We start from the raw sequence: 18,156 nt of genomic DNA, 5'->3' as shown, positions 1-18,156 counted from the left end.
CACAAAACTTCTTGACGCACACACACACACACACTGTGGATGAGTAAGAGCAGTAGTTAGATGGGATGATCTCATCCTGAGATACTGAGAGATGATGTCAGACTCTTGATCAGGAGTGCTCGTGCTGCTGCTGCTGCTGCTGCTGCTGCTGCTGCTGCTGCTGCTGCTGCTGCTGCTGCTGCTGCTGCTGCTGCTGCTGCTGCTGCTGCTGCTGCTGCTTGTGTTTTTACAGGAGGCCACGAGGGCTCAGAGCGGGTGTGTGTCTGCCCGGTGAGTGTGTCTGTGAGTGTGTGAGTACTTCAAGAGAAAGATTGAGTCTGGTGTAAAGGTTAAAAGGTATTATAAGAGGCACAGTCTGACCAGAGCATCAGATAAACTGCATCTGTGCAGAGAAGTCTCAGCTCTCTATATTCTTCTAAAAAAAGCATGTGATTCTCCATCCTCCGTCCTTGGAGCTTTGTTTTTTTTCCCCTTGTGCATTCTCAATATGCTTGAATGTTTCATGTTGGTGTTCCCTGCTTGTGTTTCCTCTGCTCTGGTCCTCCCTCTTATCATGGTCCTACCAGAATCACTGAAATAAAAGTGTTTGATCGTATTTCTGCCTCCCTTCTCTTTATCTTTATCATCACCTCCTCCTCCTCCTTTCATGTTCCTTTTTCTTCTCAAACACTGGTGATCTCATTTCCAGTATGTGTGCGATGTCTAGTGTCACACGTGGGTTTACCATAAAGGAGAGGAGGGGAGAGGAGGGGAGAGGAGAAGAGGGGAGAGTCAGCAACAACAGGACACACCCTAGTGTGACCTCATGCATCTCTCTCTCTCTCCCTCCTCTCGCTCTTTCATGTCCTGTGCCAGTGGACGACATGGTGACACCGTGTCGGTTGTGTGAGCTGAATACAGGATCAAAGGGGCGGTGACATCAGATGTGTCGCTCTCCCTCTCCGGTTTTTGGTTTATTTGTTTATTTTTTTTTACAGTCTTTTTTTCTCATTTCATATTCCCTTCCCTCTGATAAATGACATCAAGTTCATAAGTGACGTCTGGAGGTTGTGTCATTTAGCAGATTAAAAACAAACATGGACTACTCCTTTAAGGCCATCAGTGACTGGAATGAATCTGAAAGGTTTCCCTTCATCGAGCAGAAAATGTGATGAAAATATGTAAATGAATCATTCTTGTCAGCATTTATTTGACACTTTGTATCAGTTTTTTTCTATAAGTTTAGATACATGTATCTTAAACTCTGATATTCTGTACAGGATACATGTCTTTTATACTTGAATATCTTAAACAGTCCTTTATTCACTGTGCCGTGTGTGGTACAAAGCATGTTCTCTTACTGAAGTCACTTCATGTCGTACATTGTCCCTGATTTTAATAAATAAGAAATGTCATAAACTAAACTACACTAAACAGCAGCGCATCACAAATTCATCTTTGAGCTGGTGCAGCGTTCTACAGGAGCTGAGTGTGACATCACTTGTGTGTCTAAAGCCACTGGTTCAGTATTTGCAAAAGAAATAAAAAAATTAAAAAATCCGGCACAAGAAAAAAAAAAAGTCAGGCAAAAAACAAATAAAATAAAATAAATCTGGCAAAATTGGCTGGGTTTTTTTTTTGGTTTTTTTTGGCTGGCCCTAATAGACACTGTCACTCTGAGAATCATGTTTTTTAAAAAAAACTAATGAAAACAACTATTCATCATTCATTTTAATTATTTATTTATTTATTTATTTATTTATGGTGTGGCTGAGACTTTCAAATATATCAATGCATCTATTTACCAATAAAATATACAGTATGCATGTGTATGAAACACACACACAATGACAGTAAATGCACAGGTGCTTATTTGTTCTTTCAAAACTCAGAGATGTTCAATCTGCAATGGCAGGAAATAAAGGATGTGCTTGCCTTGTTAATTCTACAACTCTAAATTATTCATAATTGAACGATTACTCATAATAATATGAACTCAGTCAGTTGTGGATTATAGATTAAAAAACTAATCTAAACTGGTGGTAAACATGAATGTGATGTTGAACAAATGCAGACTGGGACTGAAATATGTTTGAGTAAGAACTGCAAAGAGTTTTTATAGTTAATTCATGATTATTGTGACAGTTGTAATAGTTTCAGTGTAAGTTTCAGGCACTCGGTGCAGTTTGTAGCTGTAATAAAGAGCTGCTTGACGATGAACTGCATGTGCATCACATTAGAAAAGGTTCCTGCCTTTTTTTTTTTTACTGTTTGAATCTAAATTATTTAGTTTCCTGTGAGCTGCCTCGCTGAGCCCCCCCTGCTGAGATGCAAACACACACACACGCACACACACACAACAATTCTACCTCATGCATACTGTACACACACACAATCACACCCTCCTGCAGCATTTAATGAAACAGAGATTCTCTCCCACCCAAACCTGCAGCCCAACACAAAGAGCCGACAACCCTCCCCCCCATCCTCACTCCCCGCTCTCATTGGCTGCGAGCCCCCTGTGCTGGCATTGTCTCCGACCAATAAGACGTCTCCATGGTGATGTCATGGAGGCAGCGTTGATGCTGTTGCTGATGCTGTTGCCCGGCGCCTGTATCAGTGCAGCCAGACAGGGGGTAACCATAGACACCGGCCCACCATCACCACCATCACTGTCATTATCAGCAGCAGCAGCAGCAGCAGCAGCAGCAGCAGAGAAGACAGGGACAGAGGGGGGTAAGTCCACACACACTGCTGCACTCACAGACCTGGTGTCACTTAGGTTAAGTGTTATTGCATAGCTGCATGCTCCCTGCTTGCGTGTGTGTGTGTGTGTGTGTGTGTCTCTGCTCGAATGCAGTGGTGCCTGCCGACAGCCGGCATGCAGGAGAAGGTGGGACAGGGAGAGCAGGATCGGACTCTGTGTACCCACAAACCGCTGTCATTTATTATTGATCCGCCACATGTTCACACACAGCTTTGTGTCTGCACAACCTGGTCGACTGCACGCTCCTAAGGGAGAGTGGAAGAGCAGTTTGGCGTGTTTGTGTGGACAAAAGGCGTGTGTGCGTGACAGTCAGAGAGGGGCATCGCAGGAGAAAGAAATGTCATTTACAGTGTGATATTTGACGTGTATACTTAAGTTCAGGTGTATGAAAGAAAGGCAAATGTAGTGAAAGGGTACGAACTTTTGTCACCACTTAGATCAGAAATCAGAAATGTCTCAAAAATATGATGTTTGTGGGTTTATGTAAATTTAAGGTTATTATTCAGTGTTTTTCGTGCAAGAATAAAATAGTATAAGCGCTGAGAAGTGCATTAAACACTGTCAAAGAAAAACTTAAGTACATTGACAGTGTCGTATCTTCGTGCTGCACCTCAAATAACACAAACACTTGTAAAATCTGCTTGGAGCAAAATGGCTGCTGACTCTGATCAAAGTAAAGCTAAAGTAGACACGGCGTTTAATTTGTAACTTTTCCTCATCATTAGAGTCTGTAATGAAAGTATGAACCAAAGTAAGATTGTGCCTCACTCATTCACCTCTTCTGCTGGTTTATCTTCAGCCTTGTCCATGTGGACCCCATAAGGCTGATGTCGGGGCTGACAATGGGGTTTGCCTATATTTTCCATAGTGGCCCCACCCATGTGTGCCCACTCAGTACCCTCTTCCAGGCTGCCTGGGTCTCCCATGGTTTCAGTAACATGGGGAAGCCCATGTGGGCAAACATGGGTGGGGCCACCATGGAAACCACAGACAAACAAGCCTGGGACCCATATTGTCAGCACCAGTATAAACCTTATAGCACACAGTTTTAATTTTGTGGATAAAATGTGAAAAATCCCATCGTGTGCAGAAAGCAGAGTTCCTGCCGTGATCAGGAATGAACTATGTGTATGTAGTAAAGAAGAAGAAGAAGTGATTTCCTATTTCTTGCCCGTAACTCGTAAATTCTTGACGTCTCATTTGGTTGCCTGGCAACAGCCCCAGCAGTTGTGTGCTTTTCTTACAGGTTCAAATATTAGCACTGACATATCAAGTCATAACTTACATTTTGGGTTTTACAACAGATCATAAATATGTGGAAATACGGTTTAAATGAAAGACCTTCAGGTGTTTTACAGGCTGATGCTAAGCTAACAAGCTGCTGGATGCTTTAAGACACTGAAGTTTCACCTCAGAAATATTAGCCTCTGCAGACCTGAGGGACCAAGAGCTCCACAAATTCCATTCATTCCACTGATATCATGAAATAGCTTGATATCCGTGGATGACATAACCATCCGCAGACGTTCCCATCAACGCGAAGGGAACGTTGCGTGTGAGTAATGAGGCCTTTACAAGCTTTTCATCAGTGACAAACAAGAAATGAAGCGCTGAGCACTCGCACTCCTGCAGGATGCAGCGCATCGATCTGCAACCTGGGTGGTTTCAGCAGAGGAGAGTCAGCTGTGTGTGTGTGTGTGTGTGTGTGTGTGTGTGTGTGCCCATATCACGTCTGTCTGCCTAAGGTCAGCGTTTGTCAGATGGATGGATAGAAGCGTTGACTTCTCACTTGATTAACAGCAATAAACTATTATTTTACCATCAGTAGACATTTTTCTGAAGAGTTAATATCTCAGTCACCACAGTTTTAGGTCCTTTTTAACAGAACTTGATGCCAATTTAGTTCATTAACTTCCAGTTTAGAAGAAAATGGACAACATATTGTTGATTGATGCTGGTTCTTCACGTATATCAAGGCCACAGTCTCCGGTTGTGATGCATTTTATAGCATTGTTTTAGCTGTTTTTGCAGCATAGGAAGTTGTGGCTGGTTGCTGCAGTGATCTTGTACGCAGATTGTTTGTAGAAGTACAGCAGCCAATAGGAGCGTCTGCTCTCTCTCTGTCTCTGGACTGTCCTGTGATTTGTCAAATCCTCCCACACCAGGACACATGTAAAGTAAAGGCTGAAAGGACCTAAATGAGGTGCAGAGGTGTTGTCTCTCGCTCTCTCAGATCATTTGATTTCCATCATGCTGGAATATTATCATGCAATAACAAAGCAAAATCACCTTTAGTCTTGTCTACACTCTCTCTCTCTCTCTCTCAGATGACTTGATTTACATAATGAAAGGAGAGATGAATGGGGAGGTGAGTGACTGGGAGCAGGTAGACACGTCCCATCACAGCTGCCTGACTCAATTATTCCCACATCAGGAAACTCTCTGTCCCACACTGTGGTGCAGATTAGCTTTTATAAAGTTGAACTCTCCCTCTGCTGTTTTTCTTGAACACAGGGAGTGTGACTCTGGTGCATAATGAGGCCGCATATGTTACAGAATCCTAGAATTAAAGCAAACTTAATAAAGGTGAGCAACCGGGCTGTGAAAAGGTCAGCACTTGCAGGGTGATCCATTTTGCTGACAGCAGGTATTCATGTGTAAGACACAGTAGCTTAGTATCATATTTTTCATTAACTCCTGTCATAAAACAAGTGTTTGCTCTTTGAGTGAACTGTTGGGTTTCTCTCTCTTTCTATAATTCAGTAAAATGTGTCTTCAAATGCCTTGAGATTATTTATGTTGTGATTTGTTGGGCCCCCCGAGCTGTGACAGGGCTCCTGGGAACTGTTTTTATGAAAACCCTCTTAAAGTTTTAAAGCTATTCTTGAAATACCTAATGAGAGCGTCCCCACTTAACCCCCTTGTGGCCATGTTTGGTGTTACAGCCCAGGAACAACACCAACATTCCAATATCTCTGAAAATATATATATATATTATTTTTTTTTATAGATCGACATCTTGAACTCATTTATTGGAATCGTGTATTTCTGTCTCCTCATAACAGATGTCTCAAAAATGATGGAGATGCGGTTGATTAAAGCCATGTTGTCCCACACACACACACACACACACACACATTCAATTCAAAACATTCCAGTGTAAAACGCCAAAGATCACAGAATGTGACATAAAAACAACAAAGCTGGTGCCCGGAGAGTTTTACACAGCACAGTTCTATCATCATTATGTTGTGATCGTTATATTGTGATTAACAGGATGTGGATTTGTGTGTCACAGAGTCATCTTTGCGACATATTGCAGCTCTGTTTAAAGATTTGAGGAGCATTTTTCAGCAGGTGGTGAGACAGGCTGCTGCTGTTGATGCCCTGCTTTGTTTTGTGGTTGTTTAGTTGTTGTTTTTTTTTTTTACATCTACTCCTCCTCGTCGCTTGCATCTTCTCAGAGATTTACAGCTGCTCCTCCCACTTGTGTCACAGCTGTGATTCACTGCAGCGCAGATGGCCGCGCAGAAACACCAGAACAAAATAGGTTTAAAGTCACATTCCACACAAAAATGTGTTTCGCTGAGTGTTGTTTGGATTTCTGGGCATCGCTGTGCATAATGTTTGACACGACAGCCTCATAGCTATATATATATATATACATAATATAATGTGCACTAAAAGTGCTCATACAGAGAGTCCCCAAGCAGCTATTTTATGCACATTTTTAATTTGCACATTAAAACATGTGAGTGTTCATAGCTACAGTGGCTATTATTAATGAATATGCAAATTTATGGTGATGTTGAGCTAAAATGCTTGATCGTAAAAGAAAGAAAGCGTCTCGGAAGATACCGACACGTTATTCAACTCTGTTTGTTATTGTTTGTTCGAGTCTTTTTTTGTAGACGCAGTCACAGAGAAGTCCTTTATCAGAGACAAATGCAATGACAATAAAAGTTTCCATATTGTTTTGCACACAATTAGCACAAGTAAATGATATTTTCTTATATTGGCATTGTAATAGCAGATAGAACACTTCAATAATTTAAATTTTTATGGAAAACCTGTGAAATTGTGATGGATTCCCTCAGTTTTCCCAGCATTCATAGTGACACTACTGTATTCTTTAGAAGACGATCCCTCTATTGTAGCCCAGATTTGCAGAAGTAGTTGATAAAGCGCTGATTTCTCATTGGCTGAAATAGACCTTAATGGGAGGAGCTTACACAAGTGTGCTGCAGTTTTCTGTCTCACTAACTCTCTCTCTGTTGCCACTCCTGTCAAAGCTGTTTCATTCAATGGTTCCCCTCTGTGTGTGTGTGTGTGTGTGTGTGTCTGTGACAGAGTGAGAAGGACAGTGAGCATCCCTGGAGACAAACAGACGCAGTGAGAAGATGACTCTGGCAGGTAAATGCAGCCACAGCACAAACTCCTGCTCTGCACTGCACACCTCCCCTCTCCTTCACTCTCCTTCACTCTGCACAGTCCACTGATAATAATACTGAAGAGATGATACACATGAAAACCAGAACAGATTTATGATCTGGATCACGGACCACATCATTATCATCATTATTACTACTGTGTGTTGCCATGACAATGACTTGTGACTGTCTGACATTGAGGAGAATGACATCATCACTCCTGAAAATGCTTGTTCATCACTTGGTTTGAGTCAACACAATGTCCTGTGTGTGTGTGTGTGTGTGTGTGTCCTCAGCCTACAAAGAGAAGGTCAAAGAGCTCCCCCTGGTGTCTCTGTTCTGCTCCTGCCTGAACCCTCGGACCATCGATAAGCCGACATATAAGGCAGAAGGTAAATCTACATAAAATGTTGTTCCTATTCATTATTATTTAACGTGTTTATCAGAATAATTTTTTAAAAAAGCAGTCCCGCAGATATTCAGTATAAAAACTAAATAAATGCTATGGTAAAATAATAAATAAAATAAAAATAAAAAAAAAAGCAAATTAAAAGTAAGTATACACAAATATTTAAATACACACATAAGCACAGAAAGGTATGATATGAGGCCACAGTTTGTCTCTCTAACAGAAGTATACCGATCAATAGGCCAGGCCAATATTTGCCTTTTTTAATAATCGACATTGGTGGATTATTAATTGTGCATTTTTGTTCTCAGAAACTTGATAAAGTCATTAAAACTACATTTTTCATCCAAAAAGATATTTCTTTAGTTTTTTGATGACCTGTTTCCTGTATTAAATATTTACTTTATACAATTATTCATTCATATAAAACACAGTATCTAATTGCACTGCAGTGAACCTAAAATATAGATTGTATAGACAGACCATGTTCAATTTGATCGTGTTATTTGTTATCATTGAACAGTTATATCTGATCAGATGGAGAAAAAAAGAAAATAAATGTATGAAAATAAATGTATGAGCCAAAAACATCTGCATTAATTATACGTCATAAGCCCTGATCTCTAAAAATCAGCATTATTATCAGTCAATAGATAAAAACCCACATCAGTCGACCTCTTCTGTCCGAGCATATTTGACATTTCTCCCAACCACAGATTCACGTTTGTTATTTCTACACAAATATCATAAAATAAAGTGAAGCCTGATTCCGACACCACAGATGCAGTGGACCTGGGCTGGTGCGTCATGAAGGATGTGGAGGTGATTGAACTGAATAAGCGGGCATCAGGCCAGGCCTTCGAAGTCATTCTCAAGCCCCCGTCCTTTGACGGCGTGCCAGAGCTCAACACCTGCATGCCGCAGCGCCGTGACCCGTCCCTGGAGGAAATCCAAAAGAAACTGGAAGCCGCCGAGGAGAGGCGAAAGGTGAGGGAGAGAAGTGGACGGTGTGGGAGTGGATAATCCAAAAAAAAATGTGCATCGTGACACGAACCCAAATGTTCTCACCCTAAACTGTAACCCGAGCTATTTGCAGCTTGTTGAGGAATTGTCAATTGTCTGCCAACGCTCTTTGTATGCAGCATGATTTATCAGCCAAGGAGGAAAAGAGTGGGAATAGATGAAAGGAAAGCAGGAGGTAGCATTAGAGTGGATGGAAATGAAGGGAGGAAACGCAAGCAGAGAGGGAGGATGGAGAGATGAAAAGAGGGACATGAAAGTACAGAGCTAATCATGCGACGACACGCACACAACGGCTCGCATTCATCAAGCAAAGAGGAAGGTGGAGAGAAGCGAAGGAGTGGAGAGGGCAAAGGTGAGGAGAGATCACATGTAGCCGAGCCAGAGTTTAGAGACTGAAGATCTGCTCTTCTCATATCAGCTCAATCCATCACCAGGTCACCACTGTTTCAGGTGCCTGTGTTATAGACTGTATATAAAAATAGACATAGTCCTTCAGTGTGAAACGTGAAGCCACCAGTGAAGCCACCAGGGGGCGATTCCGCTGTTTGTAAAAAGAACTGAGTTTAAATGAAAGTCTATGGAAACATGAGCCTGTATCTGTATCTCTAACCTTCTTTCCACTGTAACGTCAGTAAACAGGAGTTCACGGTCTCAATCACAGGTTTCTGTTCTACTTTAATGAAGTAAGTTTAAATTTGTTCCCACTGAGAGGAGAATAGATGATAAAACCTGGCACATTTGATCGGAAACCAGTGAGATTGACAGCTGGTATTGTCCAATCAGAGCCTGGTTGCTGTAACTGTAAACACACTTCTCAATCTCAATCCCGAGGTATGAAAATGGGAAATTTGTTGGTTCTGCAAGACTTAGTCCAGTTTAAGATCCAGTCAGTCAATAATGGAAACGTCTTCAGGAACCAGACTAAAGGCCTTTGCCTTCATGAAAATGTGAATAACTTGGAGGTGAATTTTGAAGCAACCTAACTTATTGACTTTTAGTGCAACGCAATCAAGCAACTAAATTACAAGGAGCAGAAAAAGACTTGTGTTTGGGGTAGAAACAGTCAGTGTCTCGTGTCTCATTTAACTTGAAAAACAAGAAATACTTGAGTGCACTTAACACTACCAAAGAGGAGAGAGCATACTGGGTCCATGAACTTAAGAGTGTATGTCTGCTGGAAGTGAAACTTTAAAAAGATCGACCATGGTTTGCTCTAGCAAAATTCTGAAAGCTGTATTGACTACAGATTTGCAAACCCTGTAATGTCCTCTATTTGACACTCAATACAACTATAATTTACAAAATAAACACCATGCTATATTAAAGTTAGACACGAAAACAGTGATTCATATTTACTGACTTCATAAATCTAATAAGAGTCTCCCCCTGATGGCTATTCAAGAGAATACAGGTTTCACTTCCACATTGGCTTCCAGATTTATGAACTACATCCTTTTATACACAATCTATGGTTGTGCAAAACAGAGACTGTATAGTGCACCATCTAGTGGCCTCTTTGAGTATTGCATAATGTATACAACATGAGTCTCTTTTACTCTGTGTTTTGTAGTTTGTTAGAAGCTGCAGATACAAAGGCGTGTCTCTCCTCCTGCCCACGGTCATACCTACAACCTCCAAGCCTGTTTTTCAATCATTAGTAGTTAAAGTCTGTAAAACTCACCTTCTGTCACTTTATGTCTCTGTAGATCCAGGAGGCTGAGCTGCTGAAGCATCTGGCGGAGAAGAGGGAGCACGAGCGCGAGGTGATCCAGAAGGCCTTCGAAGAAAACAACAACTTCATCAAGAACGCAAAGGAGAAGCTGGAGCAGAAGATGGAGGCTAATAAAGAGAACAGGGAGGCCCTGCTGGCTGCCATGCTGGAGAGGCTGCAGGAGAAGGTACGTGCTCCAAATAGAATTTTCTCACGTCACTAAGACGAATTAGTGACGTCTATGAATTTATATCATAGAAGTGCAAATACAAGGAATTTAACTCTGGTTTTAGACTCAGTAATACTATGGAAAGTAGTTAACTTGATGCCGAAGTAATAAAATAAGTAAGGTTGACCATTTTAAACTGCACATAAGCAGATTATATAGCCTACCTATAATTATATACACAGTGAATTTACAGTAAGTATGTGAAGTATTAGTGACGTAAATGATAAATACTGTAAAACTGTGCTTGACATGGTAGACGCATGTAAAAGCTATTTTACATTATATTATTTTTTATTATTTACTGCTGCATTATAAACTAAAATTGAGACATTTATTTGTGGAGCCCTCAGTATTTTACCACTGTGCACAATCTTTCTGTAATCATGAATATTACACGAGGTGGAGAACTGTTTTTAGTGTTGTTCCCTGCTGACACCACGGAACCTCTTGTCCCCAAAGGTCCCCCTATAGGGGGACTCTGACGGAGTTTACGCAACTTATTTTTCATTAAGCATCACGGAAAAGTGATTTTTGAAAAAAAATAAAAATAACTGAAAACTTGGTATCAAAATTTTCTGGTCTACAAATCTGTAAAAACCTCTTTTAATGTGACAAACGCAACTCAAATAACACCTAAATGTTATTTTACACATCAAACTTACTGTAAATACCTATGGGCCAAAAAGTTATTGCGCATATCACCGCATTTCTGGAGCTGACGCTCTGCCATCTTGTCCCACACACACACCCTAGGGCTCAAATGCTAAGAAAAAGCTAAACTACGCTAACACAAGCTAAGACTCTGCCCTTTCCAATGGTGTATGTCACAGAACTATAAGACAAAGCATTACAGAGATACACGCCAGAGAATACAGACAACAGAGAGTGGTTCGCCGAACAACAACTGTAAAATCGCTTTTACCTTTGATGTTTCTCTGTGAAAAAATTATCTTTCACCGCTCCCCGGTTAGACTGACTCCCTGTGATAAAATCAAGCGCTCCCTGGTGTCTCTAGGTGACGTCATCACGTTTTTAGAAGCATTACCCTATCCTAAGGCAGCAGCCAGCTGCGTCACATCCGCACGCTCGGTTGCCTCTCATTGGCCAACGAAGCTGTCAATCAAAATTCTATTGGCTTTAAGGAAGCCAATGAGATGTCGTTCATTCGTGTGGGCCGTTCTCTCGCTGAGATACGGGCCTGAGAAGAGAGACTCGTCTCAAACGAGCCAGCTGGTGTTTGTTTTTTTGAAAGGAAAATATTTTAAAGTCTGCAGGAACTTTGAAACAATGCTTTAACAGTTTTATTGAACATTAATAGATATATTAAAGTGAAGAAAGTAGTTAAATACATGGTTTAAATCCAAATTGAACAGATGTTTCCAAAATCACTCTAAAAATCACTCTAATTTTGTTCTGCTTCACTTGATCACAGTCAAATTTTGCAGAGGTTATGTTCACAGGCTGTGCTTTGATTTTTGTGAGTTTAGAGCTTATTCTCCATTATTCCAGAGAGATATTCATCTTTATTTTGGATTTTTTTCAGGCGAAGCTGAATTATTTAAATTTTTTTGGTGTTCTATCTTCATTTACTCTTCACCAGTAATATTTACACTGGTCTCAACAAATCCCATGATTTTTTCCTTTACTATGACACCAAAAGTATTAAAATAGGCCTTGTGGTTGCAGATATATACTCTTTTTATTATGAGTATGAAATATGCTAAAAAAATAGGCTCAAATAGGCTTTAAAATGCAAACATATTCATAAATGCTAATGACTCTAACGCTGCAGTGTCTCTGTGTCTCTGTGTCTCTGTGTTCGTCTGGCAGGACAAACACGCTGAAGAAGTGAGGAAGAACAAGGAGATGAAGGAGGAAGCATGCCGGTAGATGAGAGGAACACGGGAGTGGAGCGACAGAGAGCTGGGACTTGTGGGGTAAAAAAAACAACAACAAAAACAGTGAAAACAAAAGAATTGAAAACAGTGCAGTAAAGACAGAAAAAAGAACTCAAAAACAACTCCAAGAGAGAGAGAATTTTCATATTTGATGTATGCTGTAATGATTCTTAACAAGCTGTACAAAGTTTAGCCGACGTTTGATGTTGACATTCACAAAGAATTCTTGCGCCTTTTTGTTTTCTAAAGAAAAGTGGGTGGAGGGGGGGGCATCAAAACAAACATTTCACTTTTTTGAAAGAGGGGCTGTTGTGCTCGTTTGGTTGGGAATAAAACAAAATTAAAATGCAGCTTCATTCAGTCAAAAAGCAGGACGGTTTTTTTCAGAACTGAATAAAACCAATTTGGCGCCGACTCTGAAGATTAAGTCATGTTTACTTTCAAAGCAACTAAATCAACAGCTTTTCATAGGGTTAGAAAAAGAGACAAAAAAAAAGATAAACAATAAGATAAATTATAAGTTTGCTTCTGTATAAGTGACAATAAAGACTCCATACCATTCCATTCCATTCCAAAGTCCCAATAACAATGGACTTCTTTACAATGAGAGTGCAAACAGAAGAAGGGAGTTGTAATCTAACTTGTTAAGTGATGTGTTAGAGTAGCACTGGACACACATGTAGTTAAAAAGTCGTATCATCAGCCAAATACAAGAAACGAGTAACAGAACTCAAACAAAGTCTGATTTCCCTTGTTTCCAGATTTCTCATACTAACTCTTTGCTGCAGCATTTCTGGACTTGTTCAGTCTGTCTGGGGACAAGTGTGTGAGTGCGTGTGCGTGTGTGTGTGTGTGTGTGTTTGCGCTAAACTCAGCGAAGCTTGTAAAAAAACAGCTCATGAATATCCATAAACACCAGGCTTTTCTCTCCAATTCCGCCATTTCTGGACGTAAATGTAGATGAGTGACTTGCATTCGAGTCTCTTAGATTTTAGCGCACTGATTGCACTCTTATGTCATTAAGCACAACTCCAAAGCACATTTGCATAGACAGAATAGAAAGGAGGACCTGGGGAAAACAACAATAAGTGGCAGGAGTGAAGGATGTGGACAGTTTTCTGTAGTATCAGTCTGCTGTGCTCCGACTGTCGCTTTGGAAAGATTTTCAAGGGAAATTTGAAACACAAAAGAGTAAACGACCAAATTCCATTTTTGCTTGAGTTGTTGAGTCATACTGACTTGGTTGGAGTGTCTCGAGTGTTTGCGCTGTAACGGGGGAGTGGTGACATTAGGGCTTTGTACTTGCTGTAACTGTGTGTCGCTGTATATCCACGAGGCTGGATCGATTGTATCTATTTGGCATGGTCAGTAAAAGCAGCTTGACTGAAGCCACGCTTTGCTCTTGTTGTTGTTGTTGTTGTTTTTTCTCACAAATTCTGCATGGATTTGCACACACACACACACACACCTGTTTTTATATCTTAGTGAGAACACATTATACAACACATGCATTCCCCTTACACTCACACTAAAGGGCTTAACCCTAACCCTAACCCTTTCCTGTAGTCTTAGTCTAACCTTCACCATAACTACCACAGGCCTAACTCGAACCCTAACCTCATTCTAACCATAGAACATTAACATATAATCATTTACATTATGAGGACTTGTCTTTTGTCCCCACAAGGACGACACGTCCCCATAATGTGACTGTGCGAACAGATTTCAGTCCTCACAACATGAGTAATACCTACAAAACACACACACACACACACACAGTTAACACACTTAAAGAGGAAACATGGCTCGTTACGGTTGATAAACACTTTAATAAGACATTTTATTATTTTTCTAATACAATAAAAATGAACTCATCATAAAATGTAACTTGAAACAACTGCCAAGCATTGACAAAGTAATGAAAATACAAAAAGATACAGTTATAATAACCAATATTATAATTTTCCCTGCTGTATTAAAGCTGTATTAAGCGATGTTTCACCAGTAGGGGGCAGACATGCAGCTGTGTCTATGTGCCTCTCATTAAGTATAGTGTTCAGTGACAGGTACATCGGTGGATGATGACATTTACGTCACATGACGGAAACCTTTAATTGACCTTTATCGTGAGCTACGGACAAAGGTCACATGACTCGGTCAGAAGCTGGCTCAACACAGAAAACCGGCAACATGAATAAATCAATCATTTGACTGATATAATATCACAACACTGACTTTCCTAACTTTGGTGACAAAGCACATTTACAGGTGTGTTACTGTGATAAGACGCTGGGTCTCACACAGGTGCAGCCCACTGTGATCACCTCCGTCCCCAGTGTGAAGTCATACTTTCTCTTTGCCTTGCTCCCCTTCCTCATATTCCGCCTCCTCCGTGGGACTCTGCATTGGGACGATAAAAACGATGCACGGCTAAATTAAAGCAACGAAAACCACCTCTGGTTTCAGTTTGTTATCAGCAGCGAAGGTTAATATGAGAACGCTGCCACCGTTGTCTGTGGTTTTGATGATAAACTTTTGGTTTCGTTACTTCAAGCAAGAATAAAAACGATTTGCAAGCTTTAATCAGTGATAGATACCAGATGAGTCAAAGTTTATCTTTATGAAACTGATGCAACTGATTAATACAGAAGCTGAGGTCAGCTGCAGAGATTTTTTTTAATCTTGCACACGAGAATGAAAGTAGCACTAAAACCAAAATCTGAAACAACGTCAACAGTAGTTGTTTTGGACTTCGGTGGCTCACCTGTGAAGGACCAGGGTCTGGTATTGGATGGGTTTCGCCTCCAGGACAGAATCTTCACCCTCTCCCTGCAGACTCAGACAGCCAGACGTCAGACACTGAGCGTGAGAAATCCTCTGTGGCAACCTGGATTCCATCAAGGAGTCTCTGCAGAGACATGGAGCGTGGGAACAAGGAGAACATTGAGATCCAAGACCTTAACCCTCACAACACAGAGCATTTCGGCTGCTTTTTTCAATTACTATGTTAAAACGTGCAGCATTTTAACATTTTCACCAACTACATAAACACAGTTTGTGACTTTTGCACAATTATTGCTACTTTATATCACCACTAAAAATGCAATATAAAATGAATCACAACTTTAACTCAACAAATAAGAAGACAACACATGCCTACATTTAAAGCCTGAATATATAAACCTGTAAACACACACCCCCAGGAGTTGGAGTTCTTTATTAAGGGTTAAAAAAGTCTTAAAAAACGTATGAAGTTTCCTCAGAGTTTTGCAGCGCGAGGTCTCACCTGTATGTCCACGGTGTCAGAGACATGCTGGCGATGGGTGAGCGCAAGGTCTGAGGATGCACTGAGGCGTCCAGCATCAGTCTCACAGTCTTGCTTCTCCGTCTGACTCCCTGTCTTAACTTTACCGAGACAAACTTGCCATTTCTGTCGGCGTGCAGCAGTGCAGCCAGGCCCAGCAGCAACACAGCTCTCAGCAGCTAAACACAAGAGACAAAGAGCGGTGAAGGTGAGCTGTTTATTTAAGAAAAACAAATCCTTTTATCTGCAAACGTTTGGTAATGATGAAAAAGATGCTTGAAAGCAAAGTGTGAAGTAAAGCAGTGCAACTCACCAGCAGCATGGTTGTGTTCACTGCGCTCCTAGTTGCCGCCTTATAATGTCTGTGTGAGGGGCAGGATGTGTGGTGCATTTCCGCTATGACTGTCACCACCTTTAAGATGCACAGGTTGAACTTTGAACAAGAGCAAAAACAAGCCTTTGTGTCTGGTTTAAGTTCTTTTGTCCAGTAAAAAAAAAAAAAATCTCCATCCTAGTTGTTACCGTCCTGGATTTTAAAGCAATTGTAAAATGTCAACATACATTTTTAACAGGTCAAGCTATAATATGGTTAATTTAAAGGTGCAGTGCATAACATTGTCAAGCAAAACTATCAGACCTGACTGAGGGAGCATTTGTGTGTGTGTGTGTGCACTCAGGATTTGTACCCGATACACTTAATTGACTCTGTGTGAAGTCATTTGACAGTGGTTAGAATGTAAAGGGTCATTTGTTGATTTTACAAAGTTACGCACTACAGCTTTAAGACATAATAAACCTAGTGTGATGCACGGTGTTACATTAGTGAATTGTAAATACAGTGGATATTTTTAAATGGCCAAGATCACTTTTAAATAGCTACTGACTGTGTTATCACAACAAAATATGATTATGAAGCATCTATTTTAATATGAAGTACAGTAGGATAAAGATTCAGACATCAAACCTTTAAATGTGCATTTTGTGTGCACAACTCTGAGACTTCATAGGATCATGTTAACGGGATAGTTTGTATAAGTAGTTTGAAAATCTCCAATACCCAATACCACTAGCTGCTGCCAAGGGCCCCCAAAGTCTCTTGAAACGCCCCTGATAAAGTGAAGAAACATTACATTTTGATACGTTTAAAGACATTTGCTTTAGAAATTTGCATAGAAAACGTAGTAGTTCCCCTGTTTGTGATGATGAAGGCAACTCCTTTACGGCTGCATCCTGTCGAACAGTGTGACAATAATCCTTCACCTATAGACCGTTTTGATGTGGCTGTGAAAACACTGCACTGTGTCTTACTTAAATAAGAGATTATGAGAAAGTGGAACATTAGCTGGATGTTTTTGGTACAAACAGCAAGTCATCAGTCTCACATCTCACTTTCAAAGACACATACTGTATATTGGTGTGATAACAAACATCATTTCACACCATTATCCCGTTAAGAAGCCCTCAAACACTGATCTTCCTGATAATCACATACCATCACATAAAACACATCAGACTGTGCGCCTTCACACGGCCAACGCACTCTAAACAATGTAGGTCAAGGAAATGCTGACAAAGGTTCTGGTTATGAATCAACATAACTACGAAACGTGTGATAACATCTCGTCTCCTCATGCATCATATGAGTAAGGAGCTCAGAAAGTGGAGCACAGCTGTAGCTGGATGCAGCCTAAAGCGGAGAGGGACTTGAACCCTAAAGTGACACTAATATCTCTGCAAAAATACAAAATAAACAGTAATCATTTATTTCTCACACACAATCAAAATGTGATAAGGTATCTGCATACTGATTACTTCACTATTTCAATTATGAATCAGTTTAAAAAGTGAAAGAAATAACTTTTGCATAAACCGTGCACTTTAGGAAATCATGCATGAATGAAATCAAGTCATTTACATTTAAAAAGTATTTTAAAATGTTGTTAAAATGTTTGAAATCATAAATTATTAGTGACATTTTAACAGTAGGAGTATGAATGAAGTTTTTAAAAGGCTTTTAAAACATCTTCTTCACTGCATTTAACGTATTCTATAAACCACAAATATGAACTTTTCTTTCTTTCTTTCTAGCACATCCTGTCTTTCCATCTATTCCCAGTGAAGCACTCCAACAACAACACACCTCAGCTCCAAATCAGCTTTACAGTCTGTTACATAACCGTCATCAGCCTTATTTCCCAGTAGTTCAGTATCATTTATTGATTCATTCTCTCATTACGCGCATGACTCTGAGGACTTTTCCCTTTTTTTTTTCCAACACAACCACAATCAAAACACAAAGGTTAAAAAGAAAAATCTGCATATTGCAAAAACTAAATTAAAATGAAAGGAGGAGGAAACAAAGCAGACGTGAGAGTAAAGTAGTTCAGTGTGAGTTTATTTTAAGCT

The 18,156-nt window shown here is 40.3% G+C and overlaps 2 protein-coding genes across 2 annotated transcripts; one reads left to right on the top strand and one right to left on the bottom strand.

Moving 5' to 3' along the window:
- Window positions 1-2,598: 2,598 nt before the first annotated feature.
- stmn4 (stathmin-like 4) lies at window positions 2,599-13,834 on the top strand. The gene is made up of 6 exons (XM_044049820.1): window positions 2,599-2,715; window positions 7,097-7,159; window positions 7,473-7,568; window positions 8,367-8,572; window positions 10,315-10,506; window positions 12,379-13,834. The coding sequence occupies exons 2-6, from the start codon at window positions 7,147-7,149 to the stop codon at window positions 12,436-12,438; spliced, it is 567 nt and encodes a 188-aa protein (XP_043905755.1). The 5' UTR covers window positions 2,599-2,715; window positions 7,097-7,146; the 3' UTR covers window positions 12,439-13,834.
- A 489-nt stretch (window positions 13,835-14,323) lies between these two features.
- il17a/f3 (interleukin 17a/f3) lies at window positions 14,324-16,220 on the bottom strand. Its single transcript, XM_044048609.1, has 4 exons — window positions 16,064-16,220; window positions 15,733-15,929; window positions 15,211-15,354; window positions 14,324-14,846 (listed from the first exon to the last, which is right to left on the bottom strand). The coding sequence occupies exons 1-4, from the start codon at window positions 16,139-16,141 to the stop codon at window positions 14,720-14,722; spliced, it is 546 nt and encodes a 181-aa protein (XP_043904544.1). The 5' UTR covers window positions 16,142-16,220; the 3' UTR covers window positions 14,324-14,719.
- Window positions 16,221-18,156: the final 1,936 nt, after the last annotated feature.

The sequence above is a fragment of the Solea senegalensis genome, linkage group LG17 (assembly GCF_019176455.1).
Source record: "Solea senegalensis isolate Sse05_10M linkage group LG17, IFAPA_SoseM_1, whole genome shotgun sequence".
NCBI classification, from domain to species: Eukaryota; Metazoa; Chordata; class Actinopteri; order Pleuronectiformes; family Soleidae; genus Solea; species Solea senegalensis.
This window is presented reverse-complemented; position numbering and strand designations above follow the sequence as displayed.